At 49.6% G+C, this 24,273-nt stretch overlaps 1 protein-coding gene across 3 annotated transcripts in view; it reads right to left on the bottom strand.

The window, feature by feature from the left end:
* Positions 1-24,273, bottom strand: part of NSF (N-ethylmaleimide sensitive factor, vesicle fusing ATPase) — a 90,539-nt gene that overhangs the window by 10,919 nt on the left and 55,347 nt on the right. For all 3 annotated transcript variants that reach the window (XM_065039888.1, XM_065039889.1, XM_065039890.1), the window contains 8 exons: positions 23,923-23,997; positions 21,293-21,480; positions 16,831-16,926; positions 15,944-16,100; positions 14,723-14,856; positions 13,435-13,501; positions 13,192-13,271; positions 736-870 (listed from right to left, as the gene is read on the bottom strand). In XM_065039888.1, coding sequence (XP_064895960.1) covers positions 736-870; positions 13,192-13,271; positions 13,435-13,501; positions 14,723-14,856; positions 15,944-16,100; positions 16,831-16,926; positions 21,293-21,480; positions 23,923-23,997 — 932 coding nt within the window. The remainder of the gene's footprint in view (positions 1-735; positions 871-13,191; positions 13,272-13,434; positions 13,502-14,722; positions 14,857-15,943; positions 16,101-16,830; positions 16,927-21,292; positions 21,481-23,922; positions 23,998-24,273) is intronic.

Here is a 24,273-nt window from a genome sequence, read left to right as displayed (position 1 = left end):
AGAGTCAGAACTAAATCAACAACAGGAGGTTGGCAGTAGGAACAGTGCTATCTAGCTCAGGGAAATGGGAATGAGAAGCCAGAAAGTGTTTTCTAGCTTAGAAAGAAAACCTGTTGCAATATAACTAGACAAGGCAAGATTATTTTATTCCATCATGGTTCTTGCCATAACATCTCTAATGGAACAGTCAGTGATTCGCTTTTATTATCTGTTCCAGGTTTTGCCCAGATCAGAGTTTAGGAGGAAAACAGCGGCTCAAGCCACAATAAGTTCTCAAAATTGCTTTGGTGAAATTATCATTGTAAGTTCGCACAAAAGATTTGCCTGTGAAGTTTATTTTAACAGCCTTCAATACCCATTACAATTTCCACTATGGCGCAGAATAAGAAGCCATTAAGGGCACAAATTTCTGAAGAACCTGTCATCTCTTCGGCACCAAACGCCTTCATCTGATGCCGTTCCAACCGGAACCCTCCAGGCACATCCACTTTAAGCGTCCCAATTATATTCATTACTCACTTCCATGCCCTGGGAATCTTTCAATCCACTCCACAAACTTTTTCCCTAGACCTACCAGTCTTTAATTTATTGTATGAAAAAGTAATCCGGAGAAGCCTTAGAACTGTTATGTTATGACACTTAAGCGGGACGGTGTTCCCAAACACAGGGCTACCGCAAAATCCCTATTCCCAGCAAATTTTGAGCTTGTTTTTTCAGACTTGAACTTTGTGTCACCTCCAGAGCCTCCATGAGCTGCTCCCCTGTCGCGATGTTGGGCACGTGGATCGTGGTGCTGAAGGCGTTCAGCATTTCCATCTCCTGCAGGACGTCTTTGCGGCTGGTGGTCCCGATGATGAGGAGCTTGCGGCCCTGTCCACACAACGGAATAAGCATCAGGAGAGGGAAAATGAGAGAGGAACCAGCCTTGGGAAGCTTCGGCTAACTACAAATGAAAAATGGTAAATGGTCATGTAAAAATACAGCTGAAATTAATAGGATTAAATATCTCAGTAATAGAAGTCATTAAAAATCAGCCACACAAGACTGTTCAAGCTATGCTCATCAGCATTGATACCACGATCCGTCCTTTACTTGTGTTTTAGAGTCCTCAGCTACAAAACACTACGAACTCATGGAAATATGAGAAGTTGTGCCCCCAAAGAAACAAATAAACACAATTCCTTTGTCTCATGAGTGAGTGTGCACTTTGGAACAGGACTTGTATTGCCCATGGCATCTCAAGCGCTGGGTCCATCCTTCAGCCGGGGTCTCCATTAGGAAAGTACAATCCAGTTACAAATACTGACATATTAATGTTATCAGTACATTACAGACATCAGTAAACATGTCATCTTTCTGGTACTGGTGATAAGCATTTATATTAAATCCATAGTTTTTGTTTCACTCAATACAATTTTGGCACGGAAAGAGAAATGCCTTTTCGTGAATGTCAGATTAAGTCAGATTAATGCCCCAAAATTACGGTACACAGATACACCCATACTCCCAGCTCTCCCACCTCACCTTTCCTTCCAAATTCAGCATTATGAACAGCTGAGGCCTCATTAAATTTAAAAGCACGAGCAAAGCAAAAGCTGAATTCCAGATGGGGGAGTTTAGGAGCCCTGTGGGTACAGCGAATTCTCTGCCACTGCACAGACAGCACCGATGGTCCCACAGCTCACACCCGACAGCAGAGCTGGCTGTAACTCCCACCTCCCACGGCCGGTGTGGTTGTACAAGGGACAGTCCCACGTCCGGCAGCCCCTGAGCTCAGACCCACAGCAACCGCAGGAACCGGTTTATCAATAACAGAGCAACGAACAGGAAACATCAACCGCCAACAAATCAGCTTCTGCTCGTCCATCTTGCAGGTGCCATCTCAATTCTATTCGAATTTTACCACGCAGGGTTCGGACACAGATAAACGTTGGCTGATGGATGGAGCTTTTGGGATTCTCAGCCGTGATCGGTCCCTTTTCCAGCTCAGAACATGGGGACCTGACCAAGCATCCTCCTGACCTGCTGGACCGTCCAGCCATTCGCACTGTTCAACACAAAACTGTTCATCATGGTCACAAAAAACCCAAAAGCTCTCCCCACAGAGCAGCCAGAATTAATTTCCTATGTGCTTCGCATTCTTTTGGCAAAGGATAAAAACCTATTCAAACTTAACACATCTTGGATGAAGATAATGCATCTTGGCAGCGTTTGTCTGGTTTTCCCCGAGTGCCGTTGTGTTCACTGGTTTGTTGTGTTTGATGACACAAGGATGACAAGGAGAAAGCACCAGAAGTGGTAACAAACTCAAGTTTTTAGCCCAAACGAGCAGAAGGAAGCGATGGTTGGAACCAGAGGTTCACAGCAAGGCCCTGGAGGGAAAGCCCAGGCAAGGCCTGGGGTGTGAACCATCGTCTGCAGCTCCGGAGGCGCCAAAATCACCAGCTCAGCCACCGCTTTAGAGGGGGAATCCTCAGAAACTGGGAAATTCAATGGGGAAAAGCAGCCAAATGCTGGACTGATAACAGAAATCACAGAATCACAGATGGTTTGGGCTGGAGGGACCTTCAGAGCTCCCCCAGTGCCCCCCCTGCCATGAGCAGGGACATCTTCACCAGCTCAGGTTGCTCAGAGCCCCGTCCAGCCTGGCCTGGGATGTCTCCAGGGATGGTTCATCCACCACCTCTCTGGCCAACCTGGGCCAGGCTCTCACCACCCTCAGGGCCAACAATTCCTTCCTCATCTCCAGCCTGAATCTCCCTCCTTTACTTTCAAACCATCACCCCTTGTCCTATCGCAACAGGCCCTGCTCAAAAGTCTGACCCCATCTTTCTTCTCGGCCCTGTTTAAGCCCAGAAAGGCCGCACTAAGGTGCACGTCCACTCAGTGCAGAGCAAGGGAACAGGATTCAATCCTCACCCTTGCAAGGAATTCAGAGCTCCCTATGCTGAGGACCTCAGAAAGCCCATCAGGTGCTCGTTTTCAGCCACAGCACTGAGCAGACTGAGAGAAATAAATTATTCTCAGCAATGGAGAAGATTTTTACCCACGTGAAGGCAAAATTTCAGTGATCTTCATCTTTGGACGGGGCTGGTAGAACAGTCTAAACAGGCTTGGAACCTGCAGAGTCCCCAAGAACTGGGGTACAAACACCTCAGACATTTGTGCTGATCTTAGCACCCAAGGCCAAGGTTAAAAGGTGCCTCCGACTTGCTAAGATGCACTTGGGATAACAGATGTGACAAGGGGGACAGAGATTATCAGCACATTTGATGGAGACAATTTCATTTCAATTCTGATTTACTCTGCTGTCACGGTCGCTCTCTATGTCCTCAACGTGCTGTCCTCGGTGAGTTTTAGTTCAATTCCTAAATAAGGCTGATATATCTGATATTATATATGCTATAACTTAGTAAAAAGCACAAGCCCCACAAGGAGAATTTCTGCTGTTCTAACAAGCCGTGTACATGCTGATAGGAGCCATTGAACAGTTTTCTCATTATACAGGGAAAGCATCAGGGTACAAAGGATGCCAAAGACAGACCAAGAACAGAACCGAGACCTCTAAACACGCACCAACCCCACCTTGCAAGCACAAATCCACACCACACCATACAAGATAGAGAAATTCTTTAAAAAAACCTGTTATTATTGTATGTAACTCTCGAAATGCAGAACAGCTTGGGTAAGGGATTGTGTTAATAAGTTTCCCTGTGAATTTGAAGCATTTTAGGGGAAAAAAAAAGTTCAGCTACAGCCAGCAAGGCAGAATCTGTTCCCAAAATACAGCGAACAGCGTGTGCAGCAGATAAATCACCATGGAGGGAATAACGACTTGCAGAGAAACTGCGTGAAGGTCACCAATGTGCCCGTGTGGCCAAGAGGCCAATGGGACCTGGGGTGTGTGAGGAAGAGTGTGGGCAGCAGGTCAGGGAGGGGAATCCTCCCCCTCTGCTCTGCCCTGGGGAGGCCACATCTGCACAACTGGGGCCAGTGCTGGGCTCCCCAGTTTGAGAAGGACAAGGAACCACTGCAGAGAGTCCAGGGAGGGACACAAAGATGCTGAGGGCTCTGGAGCATCTTTGTGATGAGGAGACACCGAGAGAGCTGGGGCTGTTGAGCTGGAGGAGAGAAGCTGAGAGGGATCTGATCAATGGATCAGTATCTCAGGGTGGGTGTCAGAGGATGGACCAGACTCTGTTCAGTGGTGCCCAACGCCAGGGTGAGGGGCAACGGGCACAGACTGAAACACAGGAGGCTCCATCTGAACACGAGGAGAAACTTCTTTCCTATAGAACCCCAGTCATTCTGTTATTCTGTGATGCGACCTGAGCAGCTTCTGCATTGGTGAATCCATGCTTGATTATAAGAAGTTTGGGATTTCATCAGAGACAAAAACATCTTGCCAGGAGAAGATTATTAACAAGCAGCACAGAAATGTCATTAGTGCGTTTTACCTCCCGTAACTTCAGGTCACGTACAATCTCATTCTCTGCATTTCCTTCTCAGTTAACGGAGCCTGGATGATTCAAACCTCCCCCCAGAAAAGCCGCCCACGCTCTGGACTCATACAGCAAACATTTCCTAAACGCCCGGCTCGCTTGTAGAAAACCAACCCGCCAACAGCCACATTTAGTCAGATAAATCCCAAACCTGCTGTAAATCAGGCCAGTGGGCAATCACCACACACACGAAAATGACTGTAAATGACTTATTGCTGTTTAGGAAAGCCACAGGAACTGGGCATTGCGGCGAGTTCTGTGACAACGCCAGCTCGACACTAAACCTTCCTCAACAGGGAAACACTCAGACAGTTTTAGAATGGGAAAGGATTAAAAGTTCTTGTTCTACTGTACAAATCCAGGGTGCTGTGTAAGAGCTCGTCATTTCACACACAGAACGTCAAATACATCACCCAGCTGGAGAAATCTGAGGAAAGGAATAGGGATGGTCAGAAATCCAGAATAAATTCGCTAAACAGACTCTTGGTAATGAGCAGATCCCTCTCAGCTTCTCTTCTCCAGCTCAACAGCCCCAGCTCTCTCAGTGTCTCCCCATCACAAAGATGCTCCAGAGCCCTCAGCATCTTTGTGTCCCTCCCTGGACTCTCTGCAGTGGTTCCTTGTCCTTCTCAAACTGGGGAGCCCAGCACTGGCCCCAGTTGTGCAGATGTGGCCTCCCCAGGGCAGAGCAGAGGGGGAGGATTCCCCTCCCTGACCTGCTGCCCACACTCTTCCTCACTCACCCCAGGTCCCTTTGGCCTCTTGGCCACACGGGCACATTGGTGACTCACGGTCATGAAATCATAGATGGTGTAGAGGAAATGAGGGGAGAATCATTGCTGTTTCTCAAGATAAAAACTAGGGAGCACTGCACAAAATTATCAACCATTGGCGTGGCAGAATGCAAACCCCCCTCTCTCCCCCTCCCTCCTTCATCATGGAAGGATAGACACCTCTCCCTCTCTCTGCTGCTTGAGGCTGACAGCTTCTTCTGTTTGACCCCAGAGCCCCTGGCCAGGGCCGTTACCAGAGAGGAGAAGGGAGCACCGAGGCACCAGGGAGCCGCTGGGCACCCACGGCCAGTGTGGGGGTGTTTGGAAGCTTCGGGGGCACCCACGGCCAGTGTGGGGGTGCAGAGAAGCTTCTGGAATGCCCACAGTCAGAGCTGATCAGGCTATAAGAACGGGATTCTCGCCGAGGCTCCGCCCCTTGTGCGGATCTCTTGGAGTTCCGGGCTGAGCCGCTGCCGCCAGGAGCCGCTTCCCCCGGGACGGAGACTCCGCTTGCCTTGCCGCCACGGGTGTGAGGAAACGAACCCTCGCAGGATCGCGAGTGTATCTGCTTTCCGTGCACATTTGCACGTGTATTTGTACTTTCCGTGCACATTTGCACGTGTATTTGTACTTTCCGTGCACATTTGCACGCGTACTTTCCGTGCTCAATACGAGCACGTGTATAAATTAATCCTCGCAGAATCGCAAGTGTATTTTCCTCCCGTGCTTCCACATAAGCACGTGTAATATTCCGTGCACATTTGCACGTGGATTTCTCCTCGCAGGATTGCGAGTGTATTATAAATTTACCCTCGCAGAATCGCGAGTGTACACTTTCTGTGCTCAATACGAGTACGTGTATCCCTTTGAAATAACCCCACACCGTGTTCAGACAAGTGTGGACTCTTCCCGGACTCAGGGACGGCTCCGGCACTGTTTTGGTGAAGCCACGTGCATGCTCACTGTGGACCTCCTGTTGTATTAGTTGCTGCCCCTTAATGATTTCCTCAACTGATATCGGAACCTGTATTCAATTAACTTTGGAGTGCTAAAACCCTGTTTTTCACCGGTTTAATAAAAGTTGTTTTGGACCCTGTTGTCCCTTAAACTAACCTCGGGGGGCCTCCGTGACAATCAGTTTTAAACTAAGAAAGGGTGTTTGTTTTCGCCACGAGGAATGGCAAAAGCTGAACGTGGTTGTAAAGCAACAGGCCGGGTTCAGAGAGGTCGGATCCACCAGCGATTTTCGGGTTTCCCGTTAGGATCCGCGCTCAGGACCTGAACAGTCGAGGACCGAACAGCTGAAAACTCCGCAGAACAGGCGGTGACTCCGCAAAGCGGCGCTGAACGTTTTTCAACAGCTCCACCCAAAACACACGGATCTTTATTCCCTGTTTTCTTCAAAAGAAACGATGCGCTTCAACTTGCCACCTTTAAACCTGACCCGCTGGAAAGCCAGTTACCGTAAAACAAGCCTAATCCTTGCTGTATCAATTACTAAATGAAGTGTCAGGAGCCCCTCATACTTTTCAAGGTTTCATGCAACTTGCTCAGCAAACGGGTGGAAAACATACGAGTCAGAAATGTTTTGCCCCGGGTGTCAGCACAAAAGCACGAAAAGCCATCGAGTCAAATGCGACAACACAAACCCACCGGGTTTGTTCTTGCTGGTGTGAGATGTCCTGCTAACATGCCCCGTTTCCAGAAATATTCCCATTTTTCATCCCTGATTTCTACAGCGGTCACCACAAAGGCCACGTGTTCAGTCTGTAGATGAGGATTCAAGCTCAGCTTCTGAAAATCAGCCACAACATGAGTAACTACCAGTTGAGGAAGATCTTGGCTTTTCAACAGCTAAAGATCATTTGGCATGTGACTCGTTACTGGGGATTCACAGAATCAGAGAATCCCAGAATGTGAGGGGTTGGAAGGGACCTAGAAAGCTCACCCAGTGCAATCCCCCCATGGAGCAGGAACACCCAGATGAGGTTACACAGGAAGGTGTCCAGGCGGGTTGGAATGTCTGCACAGAAGGAGACTCCACAACCCCCTGGGCAGCCTGGGCCAGGCTCTGCCACCCTCACCAGGAACAAGTTGCTTCTCATCTTTCAGTGGAACCTCCTGTGTTCCAGTTTGCACCCATTGCCCCTTGTCCTGTCACTGGTTGTCACCAGAAGAGCCTGGCTCCATCCTCCTGACACTCCCCCTTTCCATATTGATCCCCAGGAATGAGTCCCCCCTCAGTCTCCTCTTGTCCAGCTCCAGAGCCCCAGCTCCCTCAGCCTTTCCTCACACGGGAGATGCTCCACTCCCTCCAGCATCTTGGTGGCTGCGCTGGACTCTCTCCAGCAGTTCCCTGTCCTGCTGGAACTGAGGGGCCACAACTGGACACAATATTCCAGGTGTGGTCTCCCCAGGGCAGAGCAGAGGGGCAGGAGAACCTCTCTGACCTACTGACCACCCCCTTCTAACCCACCCCAGGTACCATTGGCTTCCTGGCCACAAGGGCCCAGTGCTGGCTCATGGTCACCCTGCTGTCCCCAGGAACCCCAGGTCCCTTTCCCCTACGCTGCTCTCTAATAGCTCATTCCCCAACTTACACTGGAACCTGGGGTTGTTCCTGCCCAGATTCAAGACTCTACACTTGCCCTTGTTCTATTTCATTACATTTTTCCCTGCCCAGCTCTGTCCAGGTCTCTGATGGCAGCACAGCTTCCAGTGTCACCACTCCTCCCAGCTTGGTGTCATCAGCAAACTTGCTGACAGTCACTCTATTCCCTCATCCAAATCATTGATGAATATATTGAATAATACCGGCCCCAGCACTGCCCCCTGAGGCACTGCACTGGATACAGGCCTCAACTGGACTCTGCCCCATTGACCACGACTCTCTGGCTTCTCCCCAGTTCTGGCTTACTCCCAGTTCTTCCACCAGAGATCAGACACAGACACATCACTCAAACCTGGATTCATCCAGCTGGGTTTTAGGCAATAAAATTGCCCCAGTTTGGAGCCCAAGGTCCCCCTATTGACAGGGACAGCAGTGGAGGTGCAGCTCTCACCCCATTGCCTTCTACAAGTGGCCTAACCCCACATTTCACCTCTCCACTAATACATTTTAATCTGAATAAAGGACACGACCATGATGGGATTCAAAGAGCAAAAGAGGAAATAGTTTTAAACTACATTTTCAAGCGTGATGAGATTGATTTTTCTAGCACAGTATTCACTTCCTAATGGGCGCCATGTTATTGCGTTGACTACTGAAGAGAAACTGGAACATAAAAGAATTAAATAGGCTCTGCTACAAGCAAATGGAGTCTCAACATGTCAGAGGAGGCTCAAAGTACAGAATTTCAGTGAATCTAACCAGCCCTATGCAACGGGAGAAGAGGGAAGCTGGAACTATGTGATAACCGAGCATTGGTGGACACCAAAGTCCACTCAGCTTCGGACTCATGTACATTTTTGGGGTATCAACAATTCCTCCTATATAATGGGAGAAAACACAGTTCCCCAGGTTTGCAAGTCTAAATGTAACATCACTGTTGATGGGAGTTGCTGCCAATTCACACTGAGCCACGCGGAATCAGGACGGCACCTGGGATTATCCCAAACAACATTACTCCCTTTCTCCCCACCGTCAACTTCTCAAAAATCAGCAAAATCCCGGAGGGGAAAGGGTTCGGGGGCCTCTGGTGCAGCCCAAGGGCACCCCCGAGAGCACCCCGCTAAGCCCGACATCCCGCGCCGCCGCCAAGCCGGACGTCCAGCCCAGCGCCGGGTGGCGGATGCTCCATCAGCCCCGAGCCGACTGTCGGCTTTTCAGGGGAGCCAGCGGGAAGCACATGTGAACCGGGCGGGAGCGGCGCCGGCCCCGTGTGACTCTGCATGTAGATGAAGCAGCTTCGGCTCCCGGAGCCGCCGCCGCCGAGTTCTCAGCGAAGCCGCTTTTCTGCCGCCGGGCTCCCCGCTGCGACGGCCCTTTCAGGCTTTCCATCCCCCAACAAGTCTCTTCTCCCGCACAACACAGGGAAACTTGACTGGAATAAAGACCCAAGAGAACATGGTTTATTTTCTTTCTCTCCAGGTTTTTTTTTTTTTTTGGAAAAGCTTTTTAATTGGTTTTAAAAAAGATGCTAAACAAAACGCAGCGTGTTTTCAGTCTTCTTGAACGAGCAGTAATAGACACCACTGTTTAAGCATTGCGGAGTGTGAGCTGTGACCGGGAATTTAAAGCAAACTCAGGAATGTTTCTCGTTTCTTTACAGTCTAATGTGTCTACTCTCAAAACTTCTGCACGGCACAAACAACCCAGAAAACCAGAAGGTTCAGGTGTTTGCCCTTTGCACACACTGTTAATGCAATACAGGGAGAGGGGAGTCTGGGGAGCACCGTTCATACACCAATTCAGAGATACATACACCTCGCTGCATAATTAATAAGATTTCAACCCAGAAACGCTCCTCTTGCACGCGCAGCCCGCAGTGATTGTACATTGAAGCCACTTGCAAATTAAGAACATTCTGCGAGCGATGTGACGACACCGGGTGAATACAAAATCTGGGCCAGGACGGGAGCAGTGGAGCCGCTTCCTTGTTCCCGGTTTTCAGCTTTTTAAAACAACTCTGTGTTTCAGGCGCCTCAAAGCAGGAAAAGGGTGAAGACCCGGATTGCTCTGCGGCCTCAGCTGGAGCATCCACTGAGTGCAGGGCTGGGGACATGGGATAAAGGAGATAAAGCTACTGGGGAGTGCCCAGAGGAGGCTATGAAGTTGGTGAGTGATTTGGAGGGGAAGCCGTATGAGGAGCGGCTGAAGTCCCTGGGTTTGTTCAGCTGGAGCAGAGCAGACTGAGGGCAGAGCTCATGGGCTGCAGGTTCAGCAGGAGCAGGAGGGGCAGGCTGAGCTCTGCTCTGTGACAGTGACAGAGCCAGGGAAAGCGTAGAGTCTTGTATCTGGGCAGGAACAACCCCAGGCTCAAGTATACATTGGGAAACAAGCTGTTGGAGAGCAGTGTAGGGGAAAGGGACCTGGGGGTCCTGGGGACAGCAGGGTGACCATGAGCCAGCACTGGCCCTTGTGGCCAGGAAGCCAATGGTACCTGGGGTGGGTTAGAAGGGGGTGGTCAGTAGGTCAGAGGGGTTCTCCTGCCCCTCTACTCTGCCCTGGGGAGACCACACCTGGAATATTGTGTCCAGCTGTGGCCCCTCAGTTCCAGCAGGACAGGGAACTGCTGGAGAGAGTCCAGCGCAGCCACCAAGATGCTGGAGGGAGTGGAGCATCTCCCGTGTGAGGAAAGGCTGAGGGAGCTGGGGCTCTGGAGCTGGACAAGAGGAGACTGAGGGGGGACTCATTCCTGGGGATCAATATGGAAAGGGGGAGTGTCAGGAGGATGGAGCCAGGCTCTTCTGGTGACAACCAGTGGCAGGACAAGGGGCAATGGGTGCAAACTGGAACACAGGAGGTTCCACTTAAATTTGAGAAGCAACTTGTTCCTGGTGAGGGTGGCAGAGCCTGGCCCAGGCTGCCCAGGGGGTTGTGGAGTCTCCTTCTCTGCAGACATTCCAACCCGCCTGGACACCTTCCTGTGTAACCTCATCTGGGTGTTCCTGCTCCATGGGGGGATTGCACTGGATGAGCTTTCCAGGGCCCTTCAACCCCTGACATTCTGGGATTCTGTGAATGGCAGAAGATGTGCCAGGGAGGGTCAGTTGGACATGAGGAAAAGGTTCTTCACCCAGAGGTGCTGGACACTGAACAGGCTCCCCAGGGAGGTGTCACAGCCCAACCTGACAGTGTTCAAGAAGAGACTGGACAACGTCCTCAGACACACGGGGTGACCTGTGGGGTGTCCTGTGCAGGGACAGGAGCTGGACTCCATGATCCTGTGGGTCCCCCCAGCTCAGGACATTCTGTGATTCTAAGCTGTGTAGAACAGGGATTGTCTCCCTGGCATCTCTTAACACAGGGACATGCCCAGTGTCCCAGGACACTCAGTTTTTACAAGGAATGAACTTAAACCGTGAGTCAAATCCCACAGAAACTCGACTTGGTTTGACCTCACGGAACACGTTAGTACCCCTGACGCTGTTCATGCACATTTAAGGCCTGTATCTGCACCTCAAATTCCAGCAAACCCCCTGAAAACAGCCACCACGTCCTAATAAATTGCTTCCCAAGCAAAGAACTCATCCCTGAGGGAATTCGGAAGGGTGTTGATTAACCACTGGTTTATCTCCCATGTGGGTCCCTCACTTAAGCTTAAAATCCACAAGAGTCTCCATGCCCAAATTCAGTCTTTTTTGCAGTAAATACAGCGGAAAAGGCCTTTTCCTGCAGGACTCAACCTCTTATACACCCTTGGGTCTTTTTAATTAAAAAGATCCCCACGTGCCACGATTATCACAGGGAACTCACCAACAGGCAAGAGGGAACTCGATCATCGGAGCTGCCAAAGCAGGTCAGCCCAAAGGGTCTAACACACTGTGCTCATTTCACAGTAACCAACAGTGGACACTTAAGACAAAAAACCCTCTCATCATCAATCAAACAGTGACATTTCCTCAGAAAACTCGCTACCCTCCAACAATTTATGGCTTAAGTCACCGTAATATTGGCTGTCAAGCCAAAGTCTTCCAGCCTCAAGGGCATTTCAGACATTGCAGAGCACAAATCTCCAGCAACATGCATGAACTTGGCAAATATCTGAGAGCCTCAGTCCTGCATTCGGGAAAAAGCATCTCACAGCGAAATACATGCAGAGGACACAACGATAAAACGGACAATTTCATGTTTTAAGAGCCTTCGACAACCAAATCAAATCCAGTTGTTTTTTCCCCTCTGGATTAATGGGAACAATCATCGCCTGCTACTGGAAAATACCCAACAATAGGTTATATGAGAATATAACCTATAGAGGTTATATAAGAACATAACTTATATCAGTTATATGAGAATATAAGGTGTATCTCAATGATTACATGAGACGGTGACGGTCAGAAACGCCGCTCTGTTCCAACCCACACGAGAACAGAACCCCAGGGTTATGGTACAAACCTCACGTGGCACAGAAAACTCACCGGGAAAAACCAAGTTGGTGGTCACAAGGGAACTTCAGGGCTTGTGGTGTCACGGTTGAGTTCAAAGTTGTGTATTTGAAAGGTCCTTTCACCAAACCCTCTAACGGCAACAATACTCACACGTATGTTATGTTTCCAGGATGTTAAAAGTGACCAAAAATGGTGTTCATCCAGGCTGTGCTTCTCTGCCCTTCCTGACACCAACTTCCAAGGTTCTCCTGTTATTAGGGTGTTATTTATTCACGCGGGTGCTTCGCAGCACGCAGCAGAATCCCAGTGAACGACAGGAAAGGTGGCAAACAGTGCCTGTTTGTCTCATTATCACTTGTGGTGTTCATAGACCTCACCGAGGCGGAAAGCGCGAACAGACAGGATCAGCGAGAGAGGTAAAACCCTGAGCTTTCCTCACCCGTTGTAATTAACGCCTGATAATTTCCAGTTAAAACCATCCACAATCGTACGTTGCTCAGAAATCAGTTTCTACACAAGGAGGGAGCACGTGGTTGGACCAGGCATTGATTCGGACCGACCCGTTCCTTAGTTAAGCAGAAAGCAGGCTTAAGCAGGCTTAAGGTTAAACTTGGTGAAGGTTAAACTCATTTCCTTAGTCAGCATTTCTAGGGCTAACTGCAGCAAATTCAGCCTTAAGTAATTAGATAATGAAAGCTGAGCCCTTTGTGGTTATCCTAGAAATGTCTAACGGAGGGAACGGTGGCAGGCCGGGATTAACTTGACTGAATCAGAGACAACGGCGCTAATACTGTGGGCAGCACAGCCGCGATCAGCCAGACCCAAACCCCACACAAACGGGGCATCTGGCCCCCGATCGCTCTCACCTGCGGGGGGGCCTTCTTCAGCAGCACGAGAAGCGCTTGCAACACCAGATTAGAGAACCGTGGTCCGATCGGGACGTAATCTGCAATGAAAGACGCGTTTTAACGCCCAGCACATGCACATTGAAGGTACCATATCAAAACCAGTTCAAGGCTCCAAATGGTGCCAGATCATTCCTTTCAATACTGCAAATATCTCAGAGTTTCTCCACGGCGCCGTCACTCGCTCCCATCATCCCAACTCACCAAGAAGTCTCTCAATGTCGTCCACGACGACACAGCTGAGCTGGGACTTGTAGGCGTCATCAAAGATCTGAAAAACAGCAAAACAACTCACTGGTTCAGCTTCACTCATTTTTTATCTGTGCTAAGCTATACAGACTCCTATAGCATGCGTATAAAACTACTTTTTGCTGGAGTACGATACAACCACAAAAATCCTCGATCACCATAAGAGGCAACAGATACAATTCTAAAGTTATGTTGTTCACCCATTCTTACAAAATTCTGCAGTGTAGGGGAAAGGGACCTGGGGGTCCTGGGGACAGCAGGGTGACCATGAGCCAGCACTGGGCCCTTGTGGCCAGGAAGCCAATGGTACCTGGGGTGGGTTAGAAGGGGGTGGTCAGTAGGTCAGAGAGGTTCTCCTGCCCCTCTGCTCTGCCCTGGGGAGACCACACCTGGAATCTTGTGTCCAGTTGTGGCCCCTCAGTTCCAGCAGGACAGGGAACTGCTGGAGAGAGTCCAGCGCAGCCACCAAGATGCTGGAGGGAGTGGAGCATCTCCCGTGTGAGGAAAGGCTGAGGGAGCTGGGGCTCTGGAGCTGGACAAGAGGAGACTGAGGGGGGACTCATTCCTGGGGATCAATATGGAAAGGGGGAGTGTCAGGAGGATGGAGCCAGGCTCTTCTGGTGACAACCAGTGACAGGACAAGGGGCAATGGGTGCAAACTGGAACACAGGAGGTTCCACTGAAAGATGAGAAGCAACTTGTTCCTGGTGAGGGTGGCAGAGCCTGGCCCAGGCTGCCCAGGGGGGTTGTGGAGTCTCCTTCTGTGCAGACATTCCAACCCGCCTGGACACCTTCCTGTGTAACCTCATCTGGGTGTTCCTGCTCCATGGGGGGACTGCACTGGATAAGCTGGCCAAGGGCCCAGTGCTGGCTCATGGTCACCCTGCTGTCCCCAGGACCCCCAGGTCCCTTTAAACCACACTGCTCTCCAACAGCTCATTCCCCAGCTTATACTGGAACCTGGGGTTGTTCCTGCCCAGATGCGGGAACATTACATTACATTACATTTTCCCCGCCCAACTCTCCAGCCTGTCCAGGTCTCACCGGATGGCAGCAAAGCTTTGTGGTGTTTTTGCATTTTCCCACCAAAAAAATTAATTCAACTTTCTAAATAAACGTACGCACAGAAATTCAGGGCCTACAAAGGGCAGAAAACACGATCACAAGCGTAATTAACTTTTCTGTCCACTAGACAACATATAACGGGACTGCGGTCAAGCAAAAGAGGAGGACACGTCAGTACCTTCTTCATGGCCTGGCACTTGGCCGTTTCAGAAAATCCAATCATCTTATCAGGAGAGCAGATCTTGATAAAGGGAAAGTTGGATTCTTCTGCTATCTTTGCTGCTAGAGCAGTTTTCCCACTGTGGGGGGGACCTGAAATAAAGAACAAGTGTAATGAAAGAAGAGGGGAGAAAACAGCTCTGGTCAGGCTCAGCGTGGATGGTATTTTCAGCATGTTTCTGACCTCATCCGGAGGGATTTGCTTCTGGAAATGAGCTTCTTCCTACTTGCAGAAGGAACACACGACTCCCAGTGCAATCCACTCCTCCGGGTCAAGGAAATCAATGCAACCATTGACCACATACAGACGGATTCGCCATGAAACCAGCACAAAAGAGGACGCGACACACTTTGTCGGATGGGCCACTGCACCAAAACCGGCACGTGTTTGTATTTGGCAGAAACTTCTCGAACTACATTGATGCCCCTTCTAAAGACGATTTCTGCAGGTACGGTGGCAAACGAGTCACCAGCACGACCGCCAAGTCAATACTGACACGGACAATTTGGTATTTGCCTCAATTCACACCAGAATAAGTCAAACAGAGGCCAAAGACACATTTTAATCCACACACCCAATACAAAACAACCTGCAGCACAAGCAGGTATTGGCCACTCAGAATTATTCAGGGGATCAATCCACAGCTCATTTCAAAGCTACAGACCACTGAGAAATAGTGGAACCCCCCATTTTTTGAGTTCAGGAGAAGAAAGATGGAAGCGCTAAATAACAAATTCTACTCCAGTATCCATAATGTAGATATTTGAACTAGTTTTTGAGGCTCTTCGTAGGCAATAGCAGCCCAGACAGAGGGAAACCCCCCATCTGTGTGCACAGACCAGCGGCTGTTTGAACTCAGTTTATTGCACGGATGAGCTCTCCTGTGACCAAGAGAATTCAGACGTGTAACTCGGCCAGAGGGGTTCGCACCGTAAACACCCACCTGTGCGTTATTAACCGGGCACATTCTCCATCGTTCCAAGAACAAGATTTCTCTTCGCTGAGAAGCCGGTTTAAATATCTAAAGCAATTTCACCCAAGGAAAGTGAAAGAGACTAATTCTATTTTTCCTCCCATGTGCAGTCACAGAATACGAGAGATGACCACTTGGACACTCGACAGGAATAGTTTAAAGAAGCCACTAGTGGTATTTTGTATGTATGTTTTCCTTCAATTTACCTTCCAGAAGGACGCTGACCAAAGGAGTGCGGTCACTGTTCTTGGTTTGCTGAACAAGCAGCTCCCCGTCATCCAACACCCTCGTTACTGGATCGCCCCACTTAATAATTCCATTCATGATGTAGCTCGCGTAGTCTTCCTGGTTGGTTCCAAATGCCTACATTAAGAGAGGGAACGGCTGGTTTACCCAGAAGTTTTGCAACACATCAGAAGAACATGAAATAAGAGTCTGGAAGATGCTTAAGTGACACAGTTGGTAGTGGGAGACCCACTGGTGACAACCACTGCACCAGGGAGATTGAGGTTGGATCTGGGGAACAATTTCTTCCCCAAAGGGCTGTGGGGCATTGGAACAGGCTGCCCAGGGCAGTGCTGGAGTCACCATCCCTGGAGGGGTTGAAAAGGTGTTTAGACAAGGTTCATAGAGACATAGGGTAGTGCTGGAGTTGGGGTATGGTTGGACCTGACAATCTCTTCCAATCAAAATGATTCTATTCTATTCTATTCTATTCTATTCTATTCTATTCTATTCTATTCTATTCTATTCTATTCTATTCTATTCTATTTTAGCGAAAGCTGCCAACAGCTCCTGAATTCCCACCATTTAAAAACAATTCTCAAAAATGAGGCTCAAGCCTATTCGGGTCCATATTAAAACTGCCATCCTGGAGCAGCCTAAAAGGTAGAGCGCACACACAACACGGAGAAAAAATTCCAAGTTGCTTGCTTTATTTGCTCTCCTCCTTTTGATGAGTCCTCCGTGCCACACAAGGCCCACAGCAGAGCCTCAGCACTGCACACCGAGCACTGCTTGTGCAATCCCAGTGCCTCGTGTCATTAACTGCACTGGGCGGCTCTACTACGGGAGTTACACGGCGCCTACTCACCGGTTTGATGTCGTTCTCCAAAGACGCAAAGAAGTCTCCTCTCGTCACACGCAAGCTCTCTGCCTTCTCCATATCCACTTCCACTTTGTTGCTGGCCTAATAAAGGCAATTAAAAAAAATTGAAGCACAGCAGAACTGCACATGACCACTTATTAATATATAGGTTCCCTTTATTATAGGGAACCATTCTTTCCATTTATAGTCTGTAGAAACGATTCTTCGTTCTGCTGTTTGGGTGCTGCGTGGGAAAGGTATGAGGCTTCCTTCATGGTGCGACTTTGCTCAGAGAGACAAATTAAAGTTTGGGGAAACTCAACTCGGAATCCACCCATCCCACCTTTGGCAACTGAGCCAAAAATAAGAACCATTCGCACACCTCTGATTCAGGTGGTTTAGTTTTCTATTCAAACCACACACTCTTCTTTCCCTACAAGAAAGGATTGGTAAATATTAGATTTCTTTCTGGTTTATCTTTAATTGCTTTGCTGCAACCAAACCCATGAATCTTCCCAAGGCAGCGCTGTGGGTGTTACTTGGAACCACAGAATCCCAGAATGTCAGGGGTTGAAGGGCCCTGGAAAGCTCATCCAGTGCAATCCCCCCATGGAGCAGGAACACCCAGATGAGGTTACACAGGAAGGTGTCCAGGCGGGTTGGAATGTCTGCACAGAAGGAGACTCCACAACCCCCTGGGCAGCCTGGGCCAGGCTCTGCCACCCTCACCAGGAACAAGTTGCTTCTCATCTTTCAGTGGAACCTCCTATGTTCCAGTTTGCACCCATTGCCCCTTGTCCTGTCACTGGTTGTCACCAGAAGAGCCTGGCTCCATCCTCCTGACACTCCCCCTTTCCATATTGATCCCCAGGAATGAGTCCCCCCTCAGTCTCCTCTTGTCCAGCTCCAGAGCCCCAGCTCCCTCAGCCTTTCCTCACACGGGAGATGCTCCACTCCCTTCAGCATCTTGGTGGCTGCGCTGGACTCTCTCCAGCAGTTCCCTGTCCTGCTGGAACTGAGGGGCCACAGCTGGACACAAGATTCCAGGTGTGGTCTCCCCAGGGCAGAGCAGAGGGGCAGGAGAACCTCTCTGACCTACTGACCACCCCCTTCTAACCCACCCCAGGTACCATTGGCTTCCTGGCCACAAGGGCCCAGTGCTGGCTCATGGTCACCCTGCTGTCCCCAGGACCCCCAGGTCCCTTTCCCTTGCACTGCTCTCTAACAAAACACCTGCAGTTCCTCAGCTCACCCTGCACTCTTTTCCAAATGAAATGCGGCACCTTTTTCCTTCTGCCATTCCCGAACCATCCAGTAACACTTAAAAACTAACAACGGGGAGTAAATCCACAGCATGGACAGACCCAGCGCAACGTCCTCTTGTAAATCACCTCTCGGTCACAACAACAGAGGCGCCACCAGGAGCGGAGCCAGGAGAGGGTTCAAGTTTGTGAAAAGCTGGAGACTTTATTCAGATGTTGCAGGCTTTAGTATTTCTGAGTGTGGCCGAAGCTCCGCGATGCCGAGCAGCTCCGCTTACCGGGATTATTTGTACATCTGCAAGTCCATTGATTGCCCTGGGCAGCAATCAGGAATCAAATGGATTTCGAAGCAACCTTCCCGCTCGGCAGCGCACAGACCCGGCTCTCACAGTCTAATCCCGCCAGGGCGGCCGCTGAGGATCCCGAGCCGGAGAGACCAGAAGAAGGATCAGTCACGAGAGGGGCAGAAGCTGATCTGTGCAAAGCAATCCAGCTCGCCGGCAATTTTTGAGTAGCGCAGAAATGAGGCAAAAGATCTTAATTATTTTGCAAAGTGCAGCCTGGAAAGTTTTGATTAAGTTCTGAATTTCCCAATTATACCATAGCAAGCTTCTCTAGATTCCAAGAGTCATTTTCATGGAAAGTTCCCTGAGTTTTATAACACCACCTGCTTCTACCTGAGACCATAATGGCCCTACATGATCTGATACAAAATAAGGGGTGTCAAGGGGTTTCTTTGCCTGAGAACAAGGTGATGGGCGAGTCGATAACTCTGACCCTCGAAGACGCGTCTCGGAGACGTCCCGTCCTGATCGACGAGGAGAGCGCTTGGGCACGGGAAGGGAAGAATAATGATTAAAATAATGACATTACGCTTGTCTTGTAGAGCAGCAAACGCAGCTTCTAATGAGCAGCTCAGGAACCCAGTCCGGCCAGTAACACGTTGACAAAGAATTACAACCAGAGATGCTGAAGTGAGAGTCGCATCACAAAAACAGAACTACAGGATGCCAGGGATACCCAAGCAGTGGATCCTTGCAGAGGGAAGTGAAGGCACTTGAAACCCTACTAATATATTCCTGAAGTTGTCTGTACGCTTCAAAATAGGAGGTTTTTCTTTCCTAACCTTTAATGAGTTACATATCTTCATTTTTAACACACGCGCTTTGACAGATTAGCAGAGAGTTTAAATGATTCAGAAGAATAATGCCCCTTGATTTCCCATCTTCTGCTTCTCACAGGTGCTTCTGGAAACTAGGTCAGGCCTATGATGTATATTTTAAACTTTACAGAGAGAATGAAACACCTTAGTGCATCACTTGGCTGAAGGCGCCTGCAGAATAAACAATAAGACTACCCAAAAACGCGATGTCAAAGTGTTTGAGGAGAGAAACAAAGCATGGCCGCTTCACGTTTGGAACGTACGTACATATATAACGAAGCCGTCGATCACACGCTGAGCGGAAGGAGATGCTGCTCTTCGCGTCCCCGCGTTGCCACGTTCTCGTCTCCCACCGTGACATTTTGGCACGACAGGGAATAAATACATCAGAACACCAACAGGCCCCAAACTCACCCAGAATTCCAGCACAGAAATGACATCGACTATAAGCAAAATTAATTACTTAAGGAAAATGTTGCAAAGGGATGAAAATACCTCCAGAGGTGCTGATTATTTTTTTGGGGGGACAGAACACATGAAAATTGGAAACTGTTGATGTCTTTGGTTTTTTTCTATGGGAAACAATAACTTTTAAAGTATTATGGCTATAAAACAAAAATTAGCTTCATATTCAAGGCTGAACAGGCTTTTAACTTAAAAACAAACCAGCGCTGCGGAACTGATGCTGAAGACCTTTCTCAGCAGTTCTTGGCCAGCGGAGCTGCGTCTTTCAGCCTCCTCCTTCACAAACTAATCAGCTTGTATTTCAACACCATCAAATACTGTGGTTTGCATCTGGATTAATAATAACCTGACATTTCCCGGTGCTTAACTCGCATCTGGTTGAAGATCCACCGAGCCCGTCTCCAGTGGACACGGGGAAGTGAGATGATGCTCGTCGGGACGGTGGGAGCCGAGAACTCGACACGTCTCTGTGGCACTGAGACCATCGCCAAGCGAGTTCTGCTTTGAAACGGAAAACATCACACAAGCTCCTTCTGAGCCCCACCAAGACTTTAGCGTCAGCGACATCTTGGAGCAAAGGTTCCTTCCATGGCTTGATCCTCCACACAACGCACGTCGCCTTTGCTTTGCTCCGATGGTCCCGCCGGTGCCGTTGCTGAGTTGTACTGAACCGTCGCTCCCCAGTCCCGGATTCCAGCCCACTCCTGATTTCACACACTTTTCAGGACCTTCCACTGTATTTTTTGCAGGCTGAGAAATCCTGGTCTAAGCATCTTGCCAATGAAACCGCCCATAGCTCCGAGCTCTCCTGCTGCCCTTCCGTACCTGGTTCTACCAAAGCCTTCCCAGGACCACCCGAGTTCAAACATAACCAGGACTTCACCCACGACGTATCCACAGCCTCACCTGTGCTCTGCATTCCTCTCCTCATAAATCCTAACGTTGCATTTGCTTTTTTCAGCGATAAGGACTGAGCTGATATTTCAGGATCATCGTAACTCCAAGGACTTGACCCCAGGTCCATCCCCATCGCTGCTTTTACCTTCCTGAAGTTTCTCTCCCTGGTGTCCACTTTGATTCACTGACAACATCTTGTGCACTCACATTAATTCAGATTCCTTCTGCAGTTTTCCATAGGTGGCCTTTGTCTTTATGACCACAAACCAGCGCTGAGCTTGTAACCTCACTTTTCCTCACTCCTTACACATCATTTTTGAACATATCGAGCTGCACAGGCTGCAGAGAACCCTGTGTGACGGGCAAGTCTCACTTCCACTTCTCATCTCCTGGGTCAAACCCACAAACTGAGCTCAAGACTTTAAGTTTTTATCAAAACAGGCTGACAAACCATCACCTTCCGCTCCCACTGAGCTACACAAGAGCCAGTCGGTGGGCAGGAGGTGGAAGAGGTAAATCAGAACCATGTTAAAGCCCAGCGAAAAGCTGCTGTCCACAGGAATTTCACCTCCTACGGTGTGCTGAGATGCCACCACCCATCCAGAAGGAAACTTTCAAGAAAAGACTCCAAACATGATTATCTTCCCCTTTTTTTGCCCCAGTGAGAAGCGCCAGCACTGACCTTGATGTGCCTGTTCATAGCAGTCGACTGAGCGGCTCGAACTAAACCTTCTAACTCGGCACCACTGAAGTTTTTGGTCTCGACGGCCAGCTCAGCGATGTCCACGTCCTCAGCCAGCAGCTGGTGCTCCCGCATCCGCACCGTGTGGATGTGGAGGATCTGAAATCGGCCCTTCTCGTCTGGCAAGCCTGAGATTTAAACAGAACTCGCGTCAACTGGCGCCTCGGCACAGCCAAAGCCTTCCCCCTCCTCAACCATTCCACCTCCAAAGGCTCTTTCTCATTGTGAGCAATTCATTCTTGCAAGGAGAATATCTGACAATGCTTTTTGTTTGAGCACATTCAATCACACTAATTGCCCAAATTTATTAGCATCGCCACCAAATTGCAGAGGAAAAGTGAAACATTTGGTTTCTCTCCTCAGGACTCCTCTGCGTTGGTTCCTCTCAGTCTTGCATACCAGGAATTCACCTCATACAAAGGCAATGTGGTCAGTCCCTTGGAAGCCCTAAACCCAGATCCCACAACGAAATCATCACAGAATCGTGGAATCATGGACTAGTTTGGTTTGGAAGGGACCGTGAAAGATCGAGTCCAGCCCTCGTGCCGTGGGACATCTGTCTCCAGACCAGACTGCTCAAAGTCTTGTCCAACCTGACTTTGGACACCTCCAATGGTGGGGCAACCTGTTCAGTGCCTCACCACCCTTATCCTAAAACATTTATTCCTTATATCCAAACTAAACCTCTCCTCTGTCAGTTTAAACCCATCACCCCTTGTCCTATCGCAACAGGTCCCGCTCAAAAGTCTGTCCCCATCTTTCTTATCAGCCCCTTTTAAGTCCGGAAAGGCTGCAGTAAGGTCTCCCCAGAGCTTCTCAGCTGAACACCCCAACTCTCTCAGCCTGTCCTCCCAGCAGAGCTGTTCCAGCCTCGGATCATTCCTGTGGCTCCTCTGGACCAGCTCCAGAGCGTCTAAAAGGAATTGAAGGACTCAGTAAAGAAACTGTACTTTAGGGATGAAGATGACAGGACCAGAGAAAATGGCCTCAAGTTGCCCAGGGGAGGTTGAGGTTGGATCTGGGGAACAATTTCTTCCCCAAAGGGCTGTGGGGCATTGGAACAGGCTGCCCAGGGCAGTGCTGGAGTCACCATCCCTGGAGGGCTGGACAGACGGACATGAGGTTCTCAGGACATGGGGCAGTGCCTGGGGTGGGGAACGGTTGGACTTAATGACCTTCAGGGTCTCTTCCAACCAAAATGATTCCATGATTCTGGCACCCAACAACTGTACTAGTCTCAAGTCTGCAGCACATTTCAGTCTATGCTCCACAAGATTTTCAGACCCCAGCTGGTGCTCTGGTTGATCTCCAGCCCCGTCTCAGACGTGCTGCACACCCAGTCCCGCCTGATATCACAGAATCCCAGAGTGTCAGGGGCTGGAAAGGACCTGGAAAGCTCATGCAGTGCAATCCCCCCATGGAGCAGGAACACCCAGATGAGGTTACACAGGAAGGTGTCCAGGCGGGTTGGAATGTCTGCACAGAAGGAGACTCCACAACCCCCTGGGCAGCCTGGGCCAGGCTCTGCCACCCTCACCCCCAACAAGTTGCTTCTCCTCTTGCAGTGGAACCTCCTGTGTTCCAGTTTGCACCCATTGCCCCTTGTCCTGTCACTGGTTGTCACCAGAAGAGCCTGGCTCCATCCTCCTGACACTGCCCCTTTCCATCTTGATCCCCAGGAATGAGTCCCCCCTCAGTCTCCTCTTGTCCAGCTCCAGAGCCCCAGCTCCCTCAGCCTTTCCTCACACGGGAGATGCTCCACTCCCTCCAGCATCTTGGTGGCTGCGCTGGACTCTCTCCAGCAGTTCCCTGTCCTGCTGGAACTGAGGGGCCACAGCTGGACACAAGATTCCAGGTGTGGTCTCCCCAGGGCAGAGCAGAGGGGCAGGAGAACCTCTCTGACCTACTGACCACCCCCTTCTAACCCACCCCAGGTACCATTGGCTTCCTGGCCACAAGGGCCCAGTGCTGGCTCATGGTCACCCTGCTGTCCCCAGGACCCCCAGGTCCCTTTCCCCTACGCTGCTCTCTAATAGCTCATTCCCCAACTTACACTGGAACCTGGGGTTGTTCCTGCCCAGATTCAAGACTCTACACTTGCCCTTCTTATATTTCATTAAATTTTTCCCTGCCCAGCTCTCCAGCCTGTCCAGGTCTCTGATGACAGCACAGCTTCCAGTGTCACCCACTCCTCCCACCTTGGTGTCATCAGCAAACTTGCTGACAGTCACTCTATTCCCTCATCCAAATTACTGATTAATATAATTAATAATACAGGCCCCAGCACTGCCCCCTGAGGCACTGCACTGGATACAGGCCTCAACTGGACTCTGCCCCATTGACCACGACTCTCTGGCTTCTTCTCTTCAGCCAGTTCACAGTCACCTCACTAAGAACCTGCTCTACAGGTTCAACTGTTCCGCAGTTTCCACCCAGGAATGATGTGGTGCCGCTACCTGGCTCCTTTAATTCACGAAGTTTAGCATCCATGCCAACCTGGTGAATTGATCACACTAATATATATGTTTGCCTGTAGCTGTGAGGTTTATTGCAATCCGCAGCCTGCTTACCAATCTCCATTTTCACCTCCAGTCTTCCTGGTCTCAGCAAAGCCTCGTCAATCAGGTCAGGTCTGTTGGTCATCCCTAAATTCAAAGGTAAAACCAAAAATCAGCACTATCTGAGCTTACCAAGTGGGTCTCCCCACTCCTGAATACAGCCCATAGAGTTAACAAAATACCTCAAAGAGTCTCAAGAAAACAGATAAAAGGTGCTAATCTCCAGAAATATTAGAAAAGCTTTGATTAGTTCATAGTGACGGGATCAAAGCTGTATATGTGACTATATTTGCAGGGTTCCCAGTATCACAACAGCCAGAGAAGCCCCTTCACTCCTTCACATGTAGACACATCATTGCACAT

Source organism: Columba livia, chromosome 23, assembly GCF_036013475.1.
Source record: "Columba livia isolate bColLiv1 breed racing homer chromosome 23, bColLiv1.pat.W.v2, whole genome shotgun sequence".
Taxonomy (NCBI): Eukaryota; Metazoa; Chordata; class Aves; order Columbiformes; family Columbidae; genus Columba; species Columba livia.
The sequence above is the reverse complement of the archived record's forward strand: the minus strand, read 5'-3'. Positions and strand labels throughout refer to the sequence as shown.